Source organism: Alternaria alternata (assembly GCF_001642055.1).
Source record: "Alternaria alternata strain SRC1lrK2f unplaced genomic scaffold CC77scaffold_1, whole genome shotgun sequence".
NCBI lineage: Eukaryota > Fungi > Ascomycota > Dothideomycetes > Pleosporales > Pleosporaceae > Alternaria > Alternaria alternata.
Genome location: NW_017306190.1, coordinates 1,758,049 through 1,773,416, shown reverse-complemented (window position 1 = coordinate 1,773,416; position 15,368 = coordinate 1,758,049). Strand labels below are relative to the sequence as shown.

The window sequence follows — 15,368 nt, the reverse complement described above, 5'->3', positions numbered from 1 at the left end:
ATTGCGACCCTGCAGTTTTGTTCTCCTTTGCTAATCCAAGAAAGAACACAAATGAAAACAAGAGGGTATATCCAATTAAAAATCCACGCGCATGCCAACTTCCGCCTTCCTACCAAGTCCACACTAATCCCACCCACTTCTCTCATGCACCCTTCTAGGTGTCCTTCTCATCCCCGTGCCCTGCATCCCTTCATTCCTGCCCTCACCTACACCATCCCTCATACCAAAGTCCATGGCTCCATATCCTTCCCCTAGCACTGTGCTCTCCCTCCCTTCCCTCCACGAATGATTGCTTTCATTGTACCCTGGGGGAACCGGCCACTGCATCTCATTTTCATTCACGTTGAAAGGGTAAGCGCCCAGATCGGTATTCAGACTGTTCGTATGACTGTGGAGACCCGAGTGGAGTGCAGGTGGTGAGAGGGAGGCTTGCTGACGGTCGATGAAATCGTTGGTGTGGGCATGCGGCGAGAAGTCGGATTCTGTGAGGCGAAAACTGTCGTCCATGCGCGATTGGCTTCTGGGTGGCGCATCGCGGTCGCGGGAACGTGGGAGAGAATCCATTCGCGGGTTGAAGGTATTGTCAGTATTTCTGTCGCGAGCTGCTCGAGGCCCGAACGTCTCGCCTTGTAAACGTGGTTTGCGATCGGTGAATTCGTCTTGTATGACTTTTTCGTTTTCGCGGCGGCGTTCGAATTCTTGACGGAAATGATTGCCAGCGTTGTGAGAGAGGTGGAGGTTGTTGATCTTCTCTCCTAGGCGGCGGATGTCGTTCTGCATCAGTGTTGCGCCGTCGAGACTTGGTGGGGGTGGAGGAAGTGCGTGCTGCGGTGGGGGAGGGAGTGCATGTTGCGGTGGTGGACTAGGAAAGTTATGACCTGCTATCTCAGCGTGTCGTGCATCTTCATGGTGGCTCGTACGTTCGCTGTTCGGTGTTGCATCGAGCTCTACAGGCGCAGGTTGCGCAGGCATTGGATCCCATGCGCGCTGCCAACACCAAGATCGTTGCTGCCTAGCTTCTAGATGCTCTATCTGACCGTTGCTTACCCACTCAGGCATGCGCTTGAGATCGGTGTTCAGGAAGTACCGTACGCCGTCCGTGTGCTTCAGGCTTTGGACGTCGACAGATAGAGTTGACAAGACTTGTAGCACGCCGTACAGAAGCACCCAACGTCCTAGACGTGCTTCGCGCGGTGTCATGTGTTTCAAGTCGGTGGTGAGCTCGAACTGTTCGAACTTGTCAATAAGCGTAGATCCTAAGGAAACGTCAACACAGCCCGACAAGTGTCCGTTTTTTGTCAATTACCGTTGAAGTTAACGTCTAGTTTCTCGATATTCGTTGCATCGCTAAAGATAATGGAGAGCTGCAGTTGTGCTTTTGCGTCCTTTGTGGTATCCTTGGGCTTATCCTTTTTCAGTGAAGAGAAGAAGCTCTTTTTCTCCTTGTCCTTGCCCGTCTTTGGTACCTCTCTAGGAAGTAAGGGGTACGGATGCGGAATGTGTGCATACCCGTTCTTTGCATCGTAAGTGACCAGCATATCCGTCATACCGAGCTCTGGCAAGTCTGCACTGAAATTGTCATTTTTTCGATGAGCCATCTCCCATTTACGAGATGCTCGCTCCTCTCGAGGATTCCATATCACGTCTCGGTCGACGAAATAATCGTACAGAGAACCAAAATCTTCTTGCATAGCGTTCACAACCTTGCGATTAAGCCATGTCTTGTCGGAGGTCGGTGGCCAATTACCGTATATGCGGGTGAAATGACCAATAAGGAACTGGCGAAACGACTGGTAGCTCTGATAGACTGGGCTATTCGCAGTTTTCAGTGTGTCTTCCCAGAGATCACTGAAGTCGAAGTTGGACAGTTTTTCCTCTGCTTCCATGACGCGCAATTGCAGTGTCTTCGCAGCTAAACCGAGGTTCCGCCTTGTGACCACAGAGAGGCGTTTGAAATCCGGGTGGTCCTCTATTTCCGGTGTCATGACACCAGCTAAGTGTACAAAGCTCTCGAGGTAGCCTTGTCGCCACTTGATAGTGTCCTGTTCTGCCCATGCCAAAAGCCCAAGAGCTCGTCGAATATTGTTGCGTAAGTCATCGATACCATATCGGCCAAGGTATTCTGTAATCATTTGGACACTACGTTCCCTAGCTGTCATTCCAGATCGAGCGTCCGTGTCAAGATCGTACATGATATGTATCTGGGGTTGGAGTGTACTCAGCATGTCATACACGTCTGCTCCAACTATAGGTTTGCCATGCAATATGGCCAGGAAATTACGAATAGCAACGTGATGGAGTCTCTGCCCCTGAGGTGTCCTTATGTTTTCGGGCGCGGTGAACCATATCTCGTGGGTTGGGTTGCGTTGGAAACTCTGTTGAAAAGGAGGTGGCGAATTGGTGTAGTGTCGATGGGAGGCTTCAGATGGATGATAAGCTCTAGAAGTAGTCCGAGAATCTATGCTATGTGACTGGTCGATGTCAAAAGGCGGCGGAGATCGTCCGCCTGGTGATGTTGGACCTAACATCCGCCGTTGTGTAGGTTGTGGAAAATTCGGGGAGAAAGGCTGCGATGGTGAACTTGCGCTCTCCGAAAGCGCCCAGTCATCGACGTCGTTATCGTCTATTTGACCGTACAACAAGGCATTACTCAGCCAAGTGGAGCCTGAATTTTGAAGGACCTCCAAATCAGCCCGGATCGAAGGGACTGGGCGATCCTCGTCTACCTGCTCCTCTTTGAAATAGATAAGCACACTACCGTGCTGCATATCTTCATCCTGAAATACTGCGTCAGATGGATTTAGCTTCTTCATGCATGCTAACAACTTACGTAGTCGAACCCTCCATATGGGCGCATGCCATCTTTGCCATCCGTCCAAACCTTGAAGTTCAGCCATGTTTTCTGGTCGGTTGGAAAGGCGTAGGACGCGGACGATTCAGACCTAAAGACAGGAGGCGTGGGCGTCGGTGCAACGCTCTTCTTTATTGGCACTCCTCCCCCTCTACCGCGAGGAGCTTTTGTATCTTTACCTTTTGCCTGGTACTTTGTCTTGTCCTTGCCTTTTGCCGAGTTGTCTGATACGGATTCGGCTCTAGAAGAATTCGTTGGCGGAGGTCGACTTCCGGAAGAGACGTCGGATGGAAGAGTATGTAGTCGTGGTCGACTGCTGCTGCCACCATCGTGCGTAGAACTGCTTCGCGATGTTGCATGACTGTTGTTGCTGGAAACTGTAAGGGAGCGTTGAATCCCACCCCTGGGATTACTAGAGTTTGGTGATGGTCGCCACTCTGTAAACGCATCATGGTTTTCCTGTATCCGTTCGGGAGCCTTTCCCTTTACAACCGCCTTCTTCTCTTTCTTCTCGACTTCTTTCTGCTGTACCTTTCGACTACGTGCGCCTCGTGCCGACATATCTTGCTCGAGTCGTTGGTAGGGCTATAGATTCGTCGGTGGTCGGATGTAAAGTTTGGACAAAGGAGATCGTTCTATATTTGCATCAAACTTGAGATGTTTTTCTATACTGAGCTTCGAACAAAATCAGGAAGAGGCAATATGATTGGCTCTGGAGTATCGTGTTGCCCGCTTTCTCGCCTATTTCGGTAAATGCTATGCCTGCCGCAAGAATCCAGGAACAACAATGAAACAAAGGCGTCGGCCGATGATGTGGTGGTATTGATTAGAAACAAGCGGATGAAAGAGTGTGGGATGGCATTGAGGCTCATGCGATCAAAACAACATGGGAACTACCACGCGCAGAAAAGAACGCGAGGGGTTAATAAGGCAGACACGTTCGCGGTACCAGGTCGTATATATCGAACCTATTCTCGAAAAAAACCCATGTCCGCTTGTCCCGGCGCTCAGGATGCGGAGCACAGGGCAGTGTGTCGAATGCGGTCTGGCTGCTGATAAGAGACTCATCCTACCGAGTTGCTGCAGGTTAATCCGCGAAGCGAGCGGCCCAGTGCAATGGCAATCCTTTTGCAGAAGAGGTGCATCCGCAGGTGGGGAGACCAATAGCGACCCCAGTGTTATGGCTTGGATGGCAGAGAATGGCAGGCTGTGATAAGGCCGGCTGATTCTTGTGCCTCTCGGCGGTCAGCAATCCCATCACCATGCAGCACGAAATGAAAAACAATCCTTAGGCGCAGACTGTGGGCTGAGGCAGAGCGGCACAGGCGAGCAGGTGAGATTTGACGTCTAGGAGCTCCACGGTGCTTCTCCATAACGTCCGGATTCACGCAAGGTAGCCCTTGCATTGGGGAGCTTGGGCCCAAGGCTCTGGGTGATGAGCGCAAAGACGTCTGGTCGGGTCGAATTTCAGGGCCAGGTGAGTGCTGGCTCAACGGCCGCTTGCTCGGCGGTTCTGCGAGGATCCACGAATGATGGCGACGCCCACATGCCGTCTAGGCTGATGGGAGCGGGTTGGGCGCCGACAGCTGTCCAGACCCACGCTCAGCTACGGCGTGTGTGTTGCTGTTCCACGCGATGCCGCTAATGCGCGTCGAGTATCGAGCCGCGAGCGTCGAGGCATGGCAGGATGCGAACACATTTTAATAGTCGAAAACCAGTTCTGCCGCCGGTGCAGGTCGTGTTTAAGGGTGTGGTCTGTCCGTCGCGTTTTTTGGCGGTTTGGTTGGCTAGAAATGAGGAAGGCACGATCCAGCCACAAAGTACCAGCCTCCCCCGCCTTCACCATACCCACCACCCGAGTAGGCATCCCACTTTAAAGTATACATCCCGGTTTCCATGCTCAATACGTCACCTTGCAACACCGCGACCATTCTGCAACCCGATCGCAAAACAAGACGCATCCTGGTCTGTCCTATCACTGTGAGATCTTAAAAGCGCGCTGCCCTGCATTTTTTTTTCGGCGGCTTGTCGTCGTCCTGCATCTCTCTTGTCGCATCGCACCTGCTTCGTTACACGGCATTAACCGACCGTGGTTCAGCTGACAGCTCGACCAAAGCAAACACCTCTTCTCTCGAAGCACTTTTGCGATCCTGCCAACTGCCATCATGTCGTTCTCCGGACTATCCTTCATCTTTTGGCGCGTCTTCCAGATCATCACCTTGATCCCGTGCCTGGGCATGCTCGCCTGGTTCGTCGACTGGTACAACAGCCGCGGCCTCCTCACACCAACGTCAATCCTCGTCCTGTTCATCGTATCGGTGCTCGGCGCAGCATGGGCTATAGGCACCCTCTTCCTCTACACGCGCGCGAAGCACTCTGCCAAATTCGTGGCTTTCATCGACCTTCTTTTCATGGGTGCCTTTATCGGAGCCGTCTATGCTCTCCGAGGGATTGCTGATGCTGATTGCTCCAACTGGGAAAGGAATGGTTCCTACAGCGCTGATCTTGGTTTATTCACTGTCAGTGGAGACAGGTGGGGGTTCAACATCGACCGCCAATGCGCCATGCTCAAGGCTTCATGGGCTTTCGGAATCATGTAAGTTCAATTTCAGAAAAGGTTGGAGGCAAACACGAATCTAATACTGTGCAGGAACATCATTTTCTTCTTCATCACTGCCATATTGGCTCTACTTGTGCACCGTCACCACCGTAATGACCGAGTCGTTGTGAAGCGCGAAGTCCACCGCTCCCGTCACGGCCACCGCTCTCGCAGCCCTCGCTACTCGCACCAGAGCCACAGTCGGAGCCGACGCAGCTATGTCTAAGCTAATGGGACATGTCAAATAATGACAGGGTATTCGGGGTATCGGAGTTGGGTTTGGAGCATCTGGCACTGGCTATGGTCAGAATTACGAATTTCTTTGGACATATTCCCCCTTGCGCCAATATTTGAAAGTATTGGCGTGTGTATTGAGATGATATGGAAGCGAAATGGTTACGACATTGGTATGAGAATACATCCCTGGACCACGGGAATTAGAACGACTCTGTAGATAATTGCTTTATGAGAACTATGGTCGCGAGCAAGTCTACACTCTAAGCAACGTGACAGAACACGTCAACAACAACAATAATGTATTGCTGCCCGAGTGTGGTAATGCTGTCTTAGTGGACAGGCTGTCCATGTTGCGAAGTTTTTTTGAACCAGGATATTCGCTGTACACGACTGGTAACGTTAACTCGGATCCACTTGGATTTTGCACCCCTCCAGTCCAACCTCTGTACCAGTGCACCGACGTGTTCGACCAAGTTTCTTCGCTGATAGACTCAGGGTCTAGGATCGTGCAGAGGTCAAGTCAAAATTGGTTGTGACTGGGGTTGATATTCTACAGTTGCGTATGGCGCGTTACTCCTATGCAAGCTCCATTGATGCAATTCCGCTCCATCATGATACTGGTACAATAATGTCATACAGTCCATAGCCATATATGCAGCCTTCTTCCACTACCACACTCTGCAAAGCGCCATACCACCCAACTGTCGCTCCACACATTCTCTTGCCTCGAGTATTCCTCGGTCTGTTGTAAGGAACATGCATTCTCCGGGATGCGTCAGTCCCTTTACGTAGCTCGATTCGCGTGTCCTCGTGATCTTGCCCAAATCCTCGCTCGTCAGCCATATCCGCCGTGTGGGCTTGGAAACTAGCTTCATGTTCTTCAATACGGGCTCGTTTTGCCAGTACTTTAGGCCAAGCCATAACCGTCTCCGCGCCGGGTTCTGAGGTACATGTATATCGTGGACCTGCTCTTGACCTAGTGGTGCCTTCTCTCCAGTGCCTGCTGGTGCATCAATGGGGTATGCAAGCCATGGCTCCTCCTTCAGCTTCTGTGCCATCATGTCTAGTTGCTCGGGATCTTGCTGTGTCTGGAGGAGAAAGGGCTTTGGTGGTGTTGGCCCGCCGAGTGTGACTGAAGAGAGGAAGCCTTCGCGTTGCAGACCTAGCGCAATGTTGACGTGCATCTTGGAGACTGGTATTGATGTCAATCCAAGGCGAGCTTTGGAGGCGTTCTGCATGTGCGAGCAGACATGTGCGAGGTTGACGAGAGACATATTGGCTGCAGTGGTGGTGGGAATTTGCCCTCGACGGGCTGCGGCAGCAGGCGGGCGCGATGGCCGATGTGATGATGAGAGCGACCGTGTATCTGGTAGCGAGTATCAACGGTGAGGCTCGATGCAGCCTCCAGGTACGATTGCGCGTGGTGTCGTCGGCGGATGCTCTACGCAGCAAATTTCTGGATTGGCTCGGAGGTCCGCAAGTCACGAGTGGATCGCTGCTGCCCGCTCCATTCGGCAGAGCTTGGACCGGCGCCTACTAAAGTCGACACTAATGGGCGGGCGCTTCGAGGACGACACAAATAGAAGACCGCGCAGCTGTTGGTCGGAGCTGTCGTCGGCTTATATGACAGCCTTGCGACCCTATATATGCCTTTGATCTCTCCTGATGATTCTCCAAGAGTACTAACTGTTCGTCTTACTACTTCTCTACAGCGTCTCCACATCCTGGGACATCTTGGGCTGTCAGACATCTTGGACGCCCGATAGACCATCATCGTACACTAACACAATGCCTCCACAGCAGGGCGAAGTGTCCCTCTTGACGCTGTAAGTAGTAAGAGATGCTTGGGCCTCGAAGCTGTACTGACATTTAGATAGCTTTGCAGACGTCCATTACTACATCTCCCCACCTACCCAGCAACCCCCACATCATCGCTTCGACAAAGGCTCCTATGTCTACCTTTACCACAATCCCATGCGCCAGAGTGGGCGCATAGAAGTAGCGAACCATGCGGGCACACCCAACCAGGATGCCTTTGCCGGTCAGCTGGACACCATCAAGATTGAGCAAACATACAAGCACCCGTGCTTGTTCACCCTCACGGTCGATGCCTTTCAGAGTCACACCGGCAACGCGAGTCCGCATCATGACACGTCACAGTGGCACCTTCCCACACCCGATCCCTCGAACCAGGGCAAATACATGTACAGGCTGCACACGGTAGATTTGTATTTTTGGACACCAGAGGATGCGAGCCTCTTTCTTGACTCTATTCGGAGAGTGCTACAACCGCACCAACTGCAGATTACGCGCAACCCCAATGCCACCCCAACGCACTCGGAACACAAGAACGATGCCCTGAGTCCTGTCATCGCGAGGCTGGAGAGTGCAGCCATATCACACACTAGTCGGACTCCGAGTGTCAGTACAACGCAGTCATTCCCTGGCCCTCCTACCGCACCCGCACCAACATCACCCCCTCCCAGCGAGCAGCCGCCCAACTACGCTCCAATGGCATACAACCCGGCAGCTCCAGCCGCGCCAGAGCCTATCGCGCATCGTGAAAAGACACCACCACCGCCAGACGCAAACGACGGCACTGGTCTTGGGTCTGCTGCTGTACACGATCAGCATGCCGCACAATACAGCAACCCACTACAAGCTTCATTTGCGCCCCAGCCGACATCAGGATCGTACTTTCCAGGACCACCAGCGCCAGGCCAGGGCTTTACTGGTCCACCGAGTGTGCACCGTACAAACACGGCGGGGTCAGTGCCGAGTGCACCACAAAGTCCGCCGTCGTTTGCACCACCCCCATCTGCGCCTCCACCAGGCCAATACAATGGCCATACCCCACCACCTCCCGCCATGAAGCGAACATCCACCATGCCAGTTCAGCAGTACGCCAACTACCCGAACTCGCCCGGATTTCCGCCTGCCCCCCAATCGCCGCCTGCGCATTCTGCTGTACCGTCTCCTGGATTTCCTCCTCAGCAATATCAACCAATGGCATCCCCGGGCTATGCACAATATCAGTATGGTAGCACAACAGCTCAGCCTCAAGGACAAAATTTGCATCAACAACTTTACAGACCAACGGAGACTGAAGCCGCGGTGCAAGATCACGAGAATCCCAACGCGCCGCAACGCAACTCGAACATCGGAAAACGGGTAGATAAAGTGGAGAAGGGTATTGGCAGTTTCTTGAAAAAGCTGGATAAGAAGTTCTAGTATAGTGTCAGTGCGCCAGTTCTTGTATCTAACTTGAGTTTTGCCAGCCAGCGTAGTCATTGACGACTTTGGAGATCGAAGCATATACCCTTTTGAATAATTTACGGCCACTATTACGACCAGCGTCGTCTGTGCCACTCTTGTAGATCAAGCATGTGAATGCGATCATTATGCAGTACGAGCTCCAATCAGTGCCCGGCGCTAGCGTATCCTTGAATCTGGGAGAGACCCTAAAATAGTAGCAGGTTTCTGGAGATGACATGAGCTCTTGCTTTTGCCTCAACCGCTGTGAGGAGCCTAGCGGCCATGGTACAAAACCGTTGGGAGATCGCTAGAGGCTCAATTATTGCAGTGTTGCCGTGCTACACTTTACTGTAGATTTAATGTCTATTTGCGCTCGCAGCCGCCGCCTCCCCAGCCACAGAGCCCCTGGTCACTGCTCCCCATCATCCCAGCATCCGCATTAACCCTCAGCTGCCAAGGCAAGCATCCGGGCGCAGGCCTAGCCAGAACATCACTCGCGGCTTTCCCCCCATTGTTGTTAGTCGTCTAGTTATTCCCAGACTATATACCTGACACCGATCCCCAATATCCTAACCACATCTACGACTCGCTCACCGCCGCTGCCGCTGCCGCCGCCGCCTGCTTAGACGTTTCGACGCAACGGTTCGACAGCTCCTAGTGCGAAACAGTAACCAAGAACGCGGGCCTTCCGAAGCTTGGGCGATCCACCTTTGTCCAAACAAGTGATCTCATTGTGAAAACAAGGCTTCGGCAACATCCTTTGGTTGAAGCATTTGACGTTTGACATAACTGGTGTATGGTTGTTTTGGTATCATGTTGTTACCTGCGCGGCATGCAAGGGAAGGCGCGTTGGAGCGGAGAGAGATCTCCAAGCAAGGCAGGACCTTTGTTGTTGTAAGTTCTCCGCGTGCAACCTTTCCGTGTTACCCTGGAGCCCTGACTGACCCTGATTGCCTAGGTCGGAGTCATCGCCGTTGCCATCTTGGTTATACTCATCATCACATACTTCTCGACCCTCAAGTTCCGAGCACCATACCGCGCCGCAAAGAAAGCACAACAGTCGTCCAACGACAAACTACCTTCGTTATTCTCCTGGAAAGCGTTCCGCAAGCGCCCACGCCGAAATGACTACTCGACGAGTCTACAAGACACGGAATACCGGGGCAGTACAAGTAGGGCAAGTGGTGAGATGAGCGGAGCTGCGGCTGGGGATCCTGAGAGGCAGATGAACAGCACCACGGCAGCTGGGGTTGACAGGAACACGTCGATTCGCAGTGTTATGACGCTGCCCGCCTACTCCTCCGCCGCACGAGAGAACGAGAGGGTATTGGCTCGCGAGGGTGAGCGCGCGGGCGTCGACACGGTCGTTGAGCTCCCAGAGACACTAGACGAGGAAGAGAGACAACGAGAAGAGGAGATGGAATCCCTATACCAAATACGACTGGCACGACGTATCGAAGCAACGGATCGAGAAGCACGCCGGCAAGCGCGAAGAGAGGCACGCGCTCGTGGAGACGTCCAAGCACTCGCAGATATCCGACGAAGGGCCGAAGAAGCTGCAGACCTCTCTGTATCACAAATGCTCATCGCTGAGCACCAAGCCAGAAATCGAAGCCGCGAACAGCGGGTATCTGCCGTAGCCTACGGCGACCTCGGTGTTGCAAGGCACGACGGCACTCGACTAAGGGCCAATTCTTCCGAAAGCGATAACCGACCCCTCTTAGATTCTGCGGCGTCATTCTCTGGTCAAAGCCGTGGCCGCGAGGCACACGCACGCGGTCTTTCCGTTACCTCTCTCGCACAATCAGTTGATTCACACGCATCCGACGACTACGACTTTGCAGATGCCTCGCGCTCAAACTCGCACTCAACCGGCCCCAACAGCGAAGGCTTTGAGGTCGTGCCGCTGAACCCAGAAAGGAGTCATAGTGGAAGCGGCGGACCGTCGCCAGAGATACCGCGAGAAGATGCGCCCGCATACGAAGATCCGCCCAACTACGAAAGCCCCATCAACACCAGGGCGCCACAATTGCCAGCACTGAATCTGGATCTCGAAAGACTACCTAGCATCCAAGTCACAACGGAACCGACTCCTGTAGAAGGTCGAGCACCATCATCCCTTACATAAACTTCTCGCATAATATCGCATTTCCAGCCTCGTGCTATTGTACACATTTGGGTATAGCCATTTCGAGCCATTTCGAAACAGCATTCATTGTTACTCGTCAACGATCTCACGAAGTCACCGCTGTTTGAACAGCGAGTTGTTGTTCGCACTATTGCATTTCCTCGGTTATTATGGCGTGGCGCGATAGGCGCACTAGAGGGAGCATATGTACACATAGGTATTGCTCAGACCTTGAATGTCCCATCCCATTCTCTCACCTATATTTGTGTGATTGCTTTACATGTGCCAAGCTATTATCGTGTAGGCAGCAATAGTGTACTAGCACTTGTTCTTTGCATAGCACAGAAGATCCAGTGTTTCAACTTCCATGTAGGACAGTCAACACCTGAGAAGCCGATCCATATATATATATATATATATATTGAGATCATCCTGGACAGACATTGCAAGCCCCTTCAAACCTGCAGCACCTTGCCCTCACTAAATGTGCATCTCATATGGACATGATCATGATACCACCGATGTACTGGACTTTGGAGATCAGTACCGCACAACTCCGGTTATCCTCGAAGGGTACCGTAATCGCCTATCCACTTCCTATGCCCGTACAAGTTACCTTTCGCCCACGATATTTCGCCGCAGCCTTCACTGCCAACTTCACGCTTGCAGGGATGTTGAAAGTGTTGACTCAACAGCGATCTACGAATCACTCGTTTATATGGCAATTTTTGTGTTCAGTAAGTGGCTTATATTCGATGCTGGACGTGTTGTTGTGACTGAAACCTGCTATTCGCGAGTTGCTATAGTAAACCCAAAATCATCCTCTACCTTTTCCGTTGATTCCCCTTGCCCAAGATCCTTCCCAAATCATCTGGAGAATCAAAATTCGAAAGGCTCTTCGAACCATCCGCTAGCACCGGGCCTTCTTCACTAGTGTGATCGAGAATCTCCAATATAATTAATGCTCGAACCTTCTTTGATTGCAAGGTGCATGCATACTAGACAATCCAACCAACTCAGCAAGATAAGTAGAACAAGATAATACTAATAACAGTATCAAGCCGAAGCTCAAACATATAGCTAGTACAATCGAGAACTAAGAAGAACTGAAGGTGAAGTGATCCAGCGAAGGATAGAAAGGTGAAGGTGACAAAAACGATCCATCGTAAAACCACGAGAAGCCGTAAGAGATAAAGAGAAGAGAGAGGGGGTGAAACAGATGTCCTATCCTCGGCTTCGTGGAAAAAGTGCCTCCCAGTTTGTGCCACCTAGCCTTCCATGAAGTCAATTGCAAAACGCCACAATATCGCTAAGCGCCAGAAGAAAGAGAAGAGTTTTACCAAAGGGACAGGCAAGATCGAAGCAGTATCAGATGCCCTCAATAGATTATCTAGCGCTTCAATGGCCAGAGTCGCTTACACGTCTTCTCCGCCCACGGCTACCACCTTCGGGTCGCTGAGCAAGGACGTCTCGGAGTTGAGGGTCATCTTTGTCCTTATCAGTGTGATGAACACGTACGTGTCTACAGCTTCTATTAGCTTGGCTCAAACTGAGTTTCTTCAGGAGTGTACACACCTTTGCAGGTTGTCTGGCCTCGGATACTTGTGCTCGCGGTCTGGACAAAACGGGCATACGTATCCAGGTGACTGATGCACAAGCCCATGTCGTATCATTTCATTCTTGCGTTTGAAACCTTTGCCACCTTCGCCTCGTGGACAGTCTTTGACTGGACAGTAATGTGGTCTATTTGACGAATGCACGTTGGTGTGCGAGCTGCATAAGTCAGCACCTAGAATTTTGGCAACGTTGACCTGAAGAGCGAGACAACTTACTTGAGAAGATATTGCGTCTGGAAAGGTGCAGCAGTGCAGCCTGGATAGTCGCACTTGAAACATCCAACGATATGTGGGGTTGATTGCTGCTGTAACCCAGAGTTCAATGGAGGTGGAAGCACTCTCGACGCGAGCGCACCATCTAAACTCATATGCCTTTGCCTTGGTTCGATGGGCGTTGGCTGTGTACCAGGACTGAGGCCATCCGAGCTCTGATAACTGTCACTGGTGGATGTGGAGTGCAATGTGGCTGTGTAAGGACTGTTGTCTGATGCTGCATGTGATGGTCTCCGAGCATCTGTGCCAAATGCACCTCCCCCTGAGGTGCGTAGAAACAGATCACCTCGGTGTGGTATCTCATGAGCACTCATGGGCGAAGAGGCACTTAGTGGGGGAAATGGCGTTGTCGGAGAGTGAGAGCTAATGGACAGAGCACGCACTATCGATGTTGGCGATTGTCCTACTGAAGATACGGATTGTCTATGTGGGAAGCTGATGCTGTTGGATCTGGTTGCTTCGTGATCACTCGTTGCAGACCTCGCTATATCGTCCATATGTCGGAATGAGGGTAGTTGCTGACTGGGCGAGCCTGCTGCTGCATCACGCGCAGGAGATGGCGCCTGTAATGCTGGTAGGGTATCTGCGGAAAGTCCCCCTCGTTGCGGAATGGTTAATTGCCGTAGACCAGGAGATGTTGCTGAGTCATGCTCCTGGGAGAGACTGTTTGGCAACTGATTTGGTGGCTGCAATGACACGTTGGACAATGCGGTTGAGATGGATGGCGTTCTATTTGTTCCGTTTATGTTAGATCGTACACCATTCGGTGCTGTGTGGACTGCAGATGGTTGAGAGGTGCGCCTGTCTGCTGCCGCAAAGCCAAAAGGTCTAATGACTTCGTCTTCGATCACGGAGTCTCTGTGGGTAGCTGTCGCTTTCGGATCAGGTGCTGAGGCAAGTACTTCTAGCAAAGTAGGTTGCTGGTTGGCAGGACGAGTAGTCGACGGCACTGACTGACCATGATTAAGAGGAGACTGGGCAGTTGCCGTGTTGGAGGTTTCAGCATCTAGCATCTCGTCGTCCCCAGAGCCAGGTCCTTGATCAGATTCAGAGTCAGAGTTCAGGGCCTGCTCGCTTGCTTTTTGGGCAATATCTGGGCGATTAGGATCCATTTCACGAATGAGCACCCAGTCTCCTTGGGTCGGCCGGGTTCGGATCTTGCGAGAATTAGATTTTTTTCGGTTGCGGGATCGAGATGGACTGACACTCTGGCGAATGAGTTGATGGCGGACGACTGTCGTTATCTGGGGTGGTGGGGTCGGAGATGGTGTTGCCTTTACAAATCTGGCTTTCAAGAGGGGTGATTTTGGAAGGAATTCGTCGTCCTGGTAGTATTCCACGGATTGGATGGCGTCGAGCATTTGGACAGCGGGTTCCGCGGGTTAGGAAGATGGTTATCGAGATGATGGAACAGAGGGATAATTATCCCAGCGAGCGCTCAGCGAATGCCCCTAGAGAAAGACCCAGGCGGCGATGAAGAGAGCGTGTGGCACAGCAAGACCAGTCTTGAATAGCTGTCTGGAGGAGAGTCAGCAGGGCCATGGGCTGCATTCTTCTCGCGACGATGGAAGAAGAAGGGTCCAGAGCAGCAAGTCTGGCGGAATGGATACGATAAACAGAGATGAGAAAAGCGAGGTGCCGTCGGAAGCGTGCCAGGCTAGAGACGCTCGGATCGAGCGAATGGGGCAAAGCAGGGGTGACTATGTGGAAAAGACGGGTTGTTGGTCATCGGAACTGAAATATAGCGAACAGTATCATGAATCGCGAAATATATGTGGAGATATGATGCAAAGTAAAGACGCCAACGTTGAAGCGGCTCTGCGCGGTGAAAACATACCCGAGGGTGCCAGTGCGACGGCTCTTTTTCAGCCTCAAGGCGGTGTCGAAGGGCTCTGCCGATCGCAAACATCAACTCGCGCAGGCTGCGATGGGGCAGGCGTTTGTTCACGGATGGCATAGATGATGGTAACAGTGTGCGAGCCTTGTCTGCCCTTACGGCATGCAGGAAACGGATAGCTCTTGAAGGGGGGGAGACTGCGGCGGGTGAGGAGGCTGACTTGCGGGGGTTGTTGACTGGACGGCCCTGTCTGCGGACGCTGGAACAGGCGGAAGGCGGGTTAGGTCAGCGGTGCAAGATACAACAAGCAATTGGGCAGCAGGGCAGCGAGGGTGAAGGACAGCGCGTGCAAGTTGGATGCTCTGCAACGACGATGGATCTAGACGGAATCATGACCGTCGCGCCAGTCGCCCTTCTTTGGCTCCTGCGAGGCGCAGCCCCAGCTTACCACCAGCGCGAGCGAGGCTCTAATCCAATCCAGTTTTTATGAGGCTCCCACCGAAGTTTCCATCCCCGCACAGATAGCCGCTAGCTGCTCTTGGACCCCACATGCACTTCTAGCTACTCCACGG

The 15,368-nt window shown here is 52.4% G+C and overlaps 7 protein-coding genes across 7 annotated transcripts; 3 read left to right on the top strand and 4 right to left on the bottom strand.

Moving 5' to 3' along the window:
• Positions 1-17: 17 nt before the first annotated feature.
• CC77DRAFT_42606 (hypothetical protein) lies at positions 18-3,574 on the bottom strand. Its single transcript, XM_018531635.1, has 3 exons — positions 2,831-3,574; positions 1,307-2,777; positions 18-1,256 (listed from the first exon to the last, which is right to left on the bottom strand). Exons 1-3 carry the CDS (start codon positions 3,410-3,412, stop codon positions 124-126), a joined length of 3,186 nt encoding a protein of 1,061 aa, XP_018391780.1. The 5' UTR covers positions 3,413-3,574; the 3' UTR covers positions 18-123.
• Positions 3,575-4,628: 1,054 nt separating this feature from the next.
• CC77DRAFT_42189 (hypothetical protein) lies at positions 4,629-6,018 on the top strand. Its single transcript, XM_018531627.1, has 4 exons — positions 4,629-4,710; positions 4,968-5,447; positions 5,502-5,560; positions 5,644-6,018. The coding sequence occupies exons 2-4, from the start codon at positions 5,017-5,019 to the stop codon at positions 5,679-5,681; spliced, it is 528 nt and encodes a 175-aa protein (XP_018391779.1). The 5' UTR covers positions 4,629-4,710; positions 4,968-5,016; the 3' UTR covers positions 5,682-6,018.
• Positions 5,904-7,341, bottom strand: CC77DRAFT_43106 (ribosomal protein S8). Its single transcript, XM_018531649.1, has one exon. The coding sequence runs from the start codon at positions 6,959-6,961 to the stop codon at positions 6,356-6,358; it is 606 nt and encodes a 201-aa protein (XP_018391778.1). The 5' UTR covers positions 6,962-7,341; the 3' UTR covers positions 5,904-6,355.
• Positions 7,219-9,261, top strand: CC77DRAFT_39613 (hypothetical protein). The gene is made up of 2 exons (XM_018531525.1): positions 7,219-7,513; positions 7,565-9,261. Exons 1-2 carry the CDS (start codon positions 7,476-7,478, stop codon positions 8,916-8,918), a joined length of 1,392 nt encoding a protein of 463 aa, XP_018391777.1. The 5' UTR covers positions 7,219-7,475; the 3' UTR covers positions 8,919-9,261.
• Positions 9,262-9,755: 494 nt separating this feature from the next.
• On the top strand, positions 9,756-11,070 carry CC77DRAFT_1056431 (hypothetical protein; the record flags this gene model as incomplete). The annotated part of the gene is made up of 2 exons (XM_018527910.1): positions 9,756-9,836; positions 9,901-11,070. The coding sequence occupies 2 exons, from the start codon at positions 9,756-9,758 to the stop codon at positions 11,068-11,070; spliced, it is 1,251 nt and encodes a 416-aa protein (XP_018391776.1).
• A 1,398-nt stretch (positions 11,071-12,468) lies between these two features.
• Positions 12,469-14,071, bottom strand: CC77DRAFT_925638 (hypothetical protein; the record flags this gene model as incomplete). Its single annotated transcript, XM_018533866.1, has 3 exons — positions 12,469-12,592; positions 12,646-12,843; positions 12,903-14,071. 3 exons carry the CDS (start codon positions 14,069-14,071, stop codon positions 12,469-12,471), a joined length of 1,491 nt encoding a protein of 496 aa, XP_018391775.1.
• A 333-nt stretch (positions 14,072-14,404) lies between these two features.
• Positions 14,405-15,034, bottom strand: CC77DRAFT_39591 (hypothetical protein). The gene is made up of 2 exons (XM_018531524.1): positions 14,797-15,034; positions 14,405-14,659 (listed from the first exon to the last, which is right to left on the bottom strand). Exons 1-2 carry the CDS (start codon positions 14,914-14,916, stop codon positions 14,489-14,491), a joined length of 291 nt encoding a protein of 96 aa, XP_018391774.1. The 5' UTR covers positions 14,917-15,034; the 3' UTR covers positions 14,405-14,488.
• Positions 15,035-15,368: the final 334 nt, after the last annotated feature.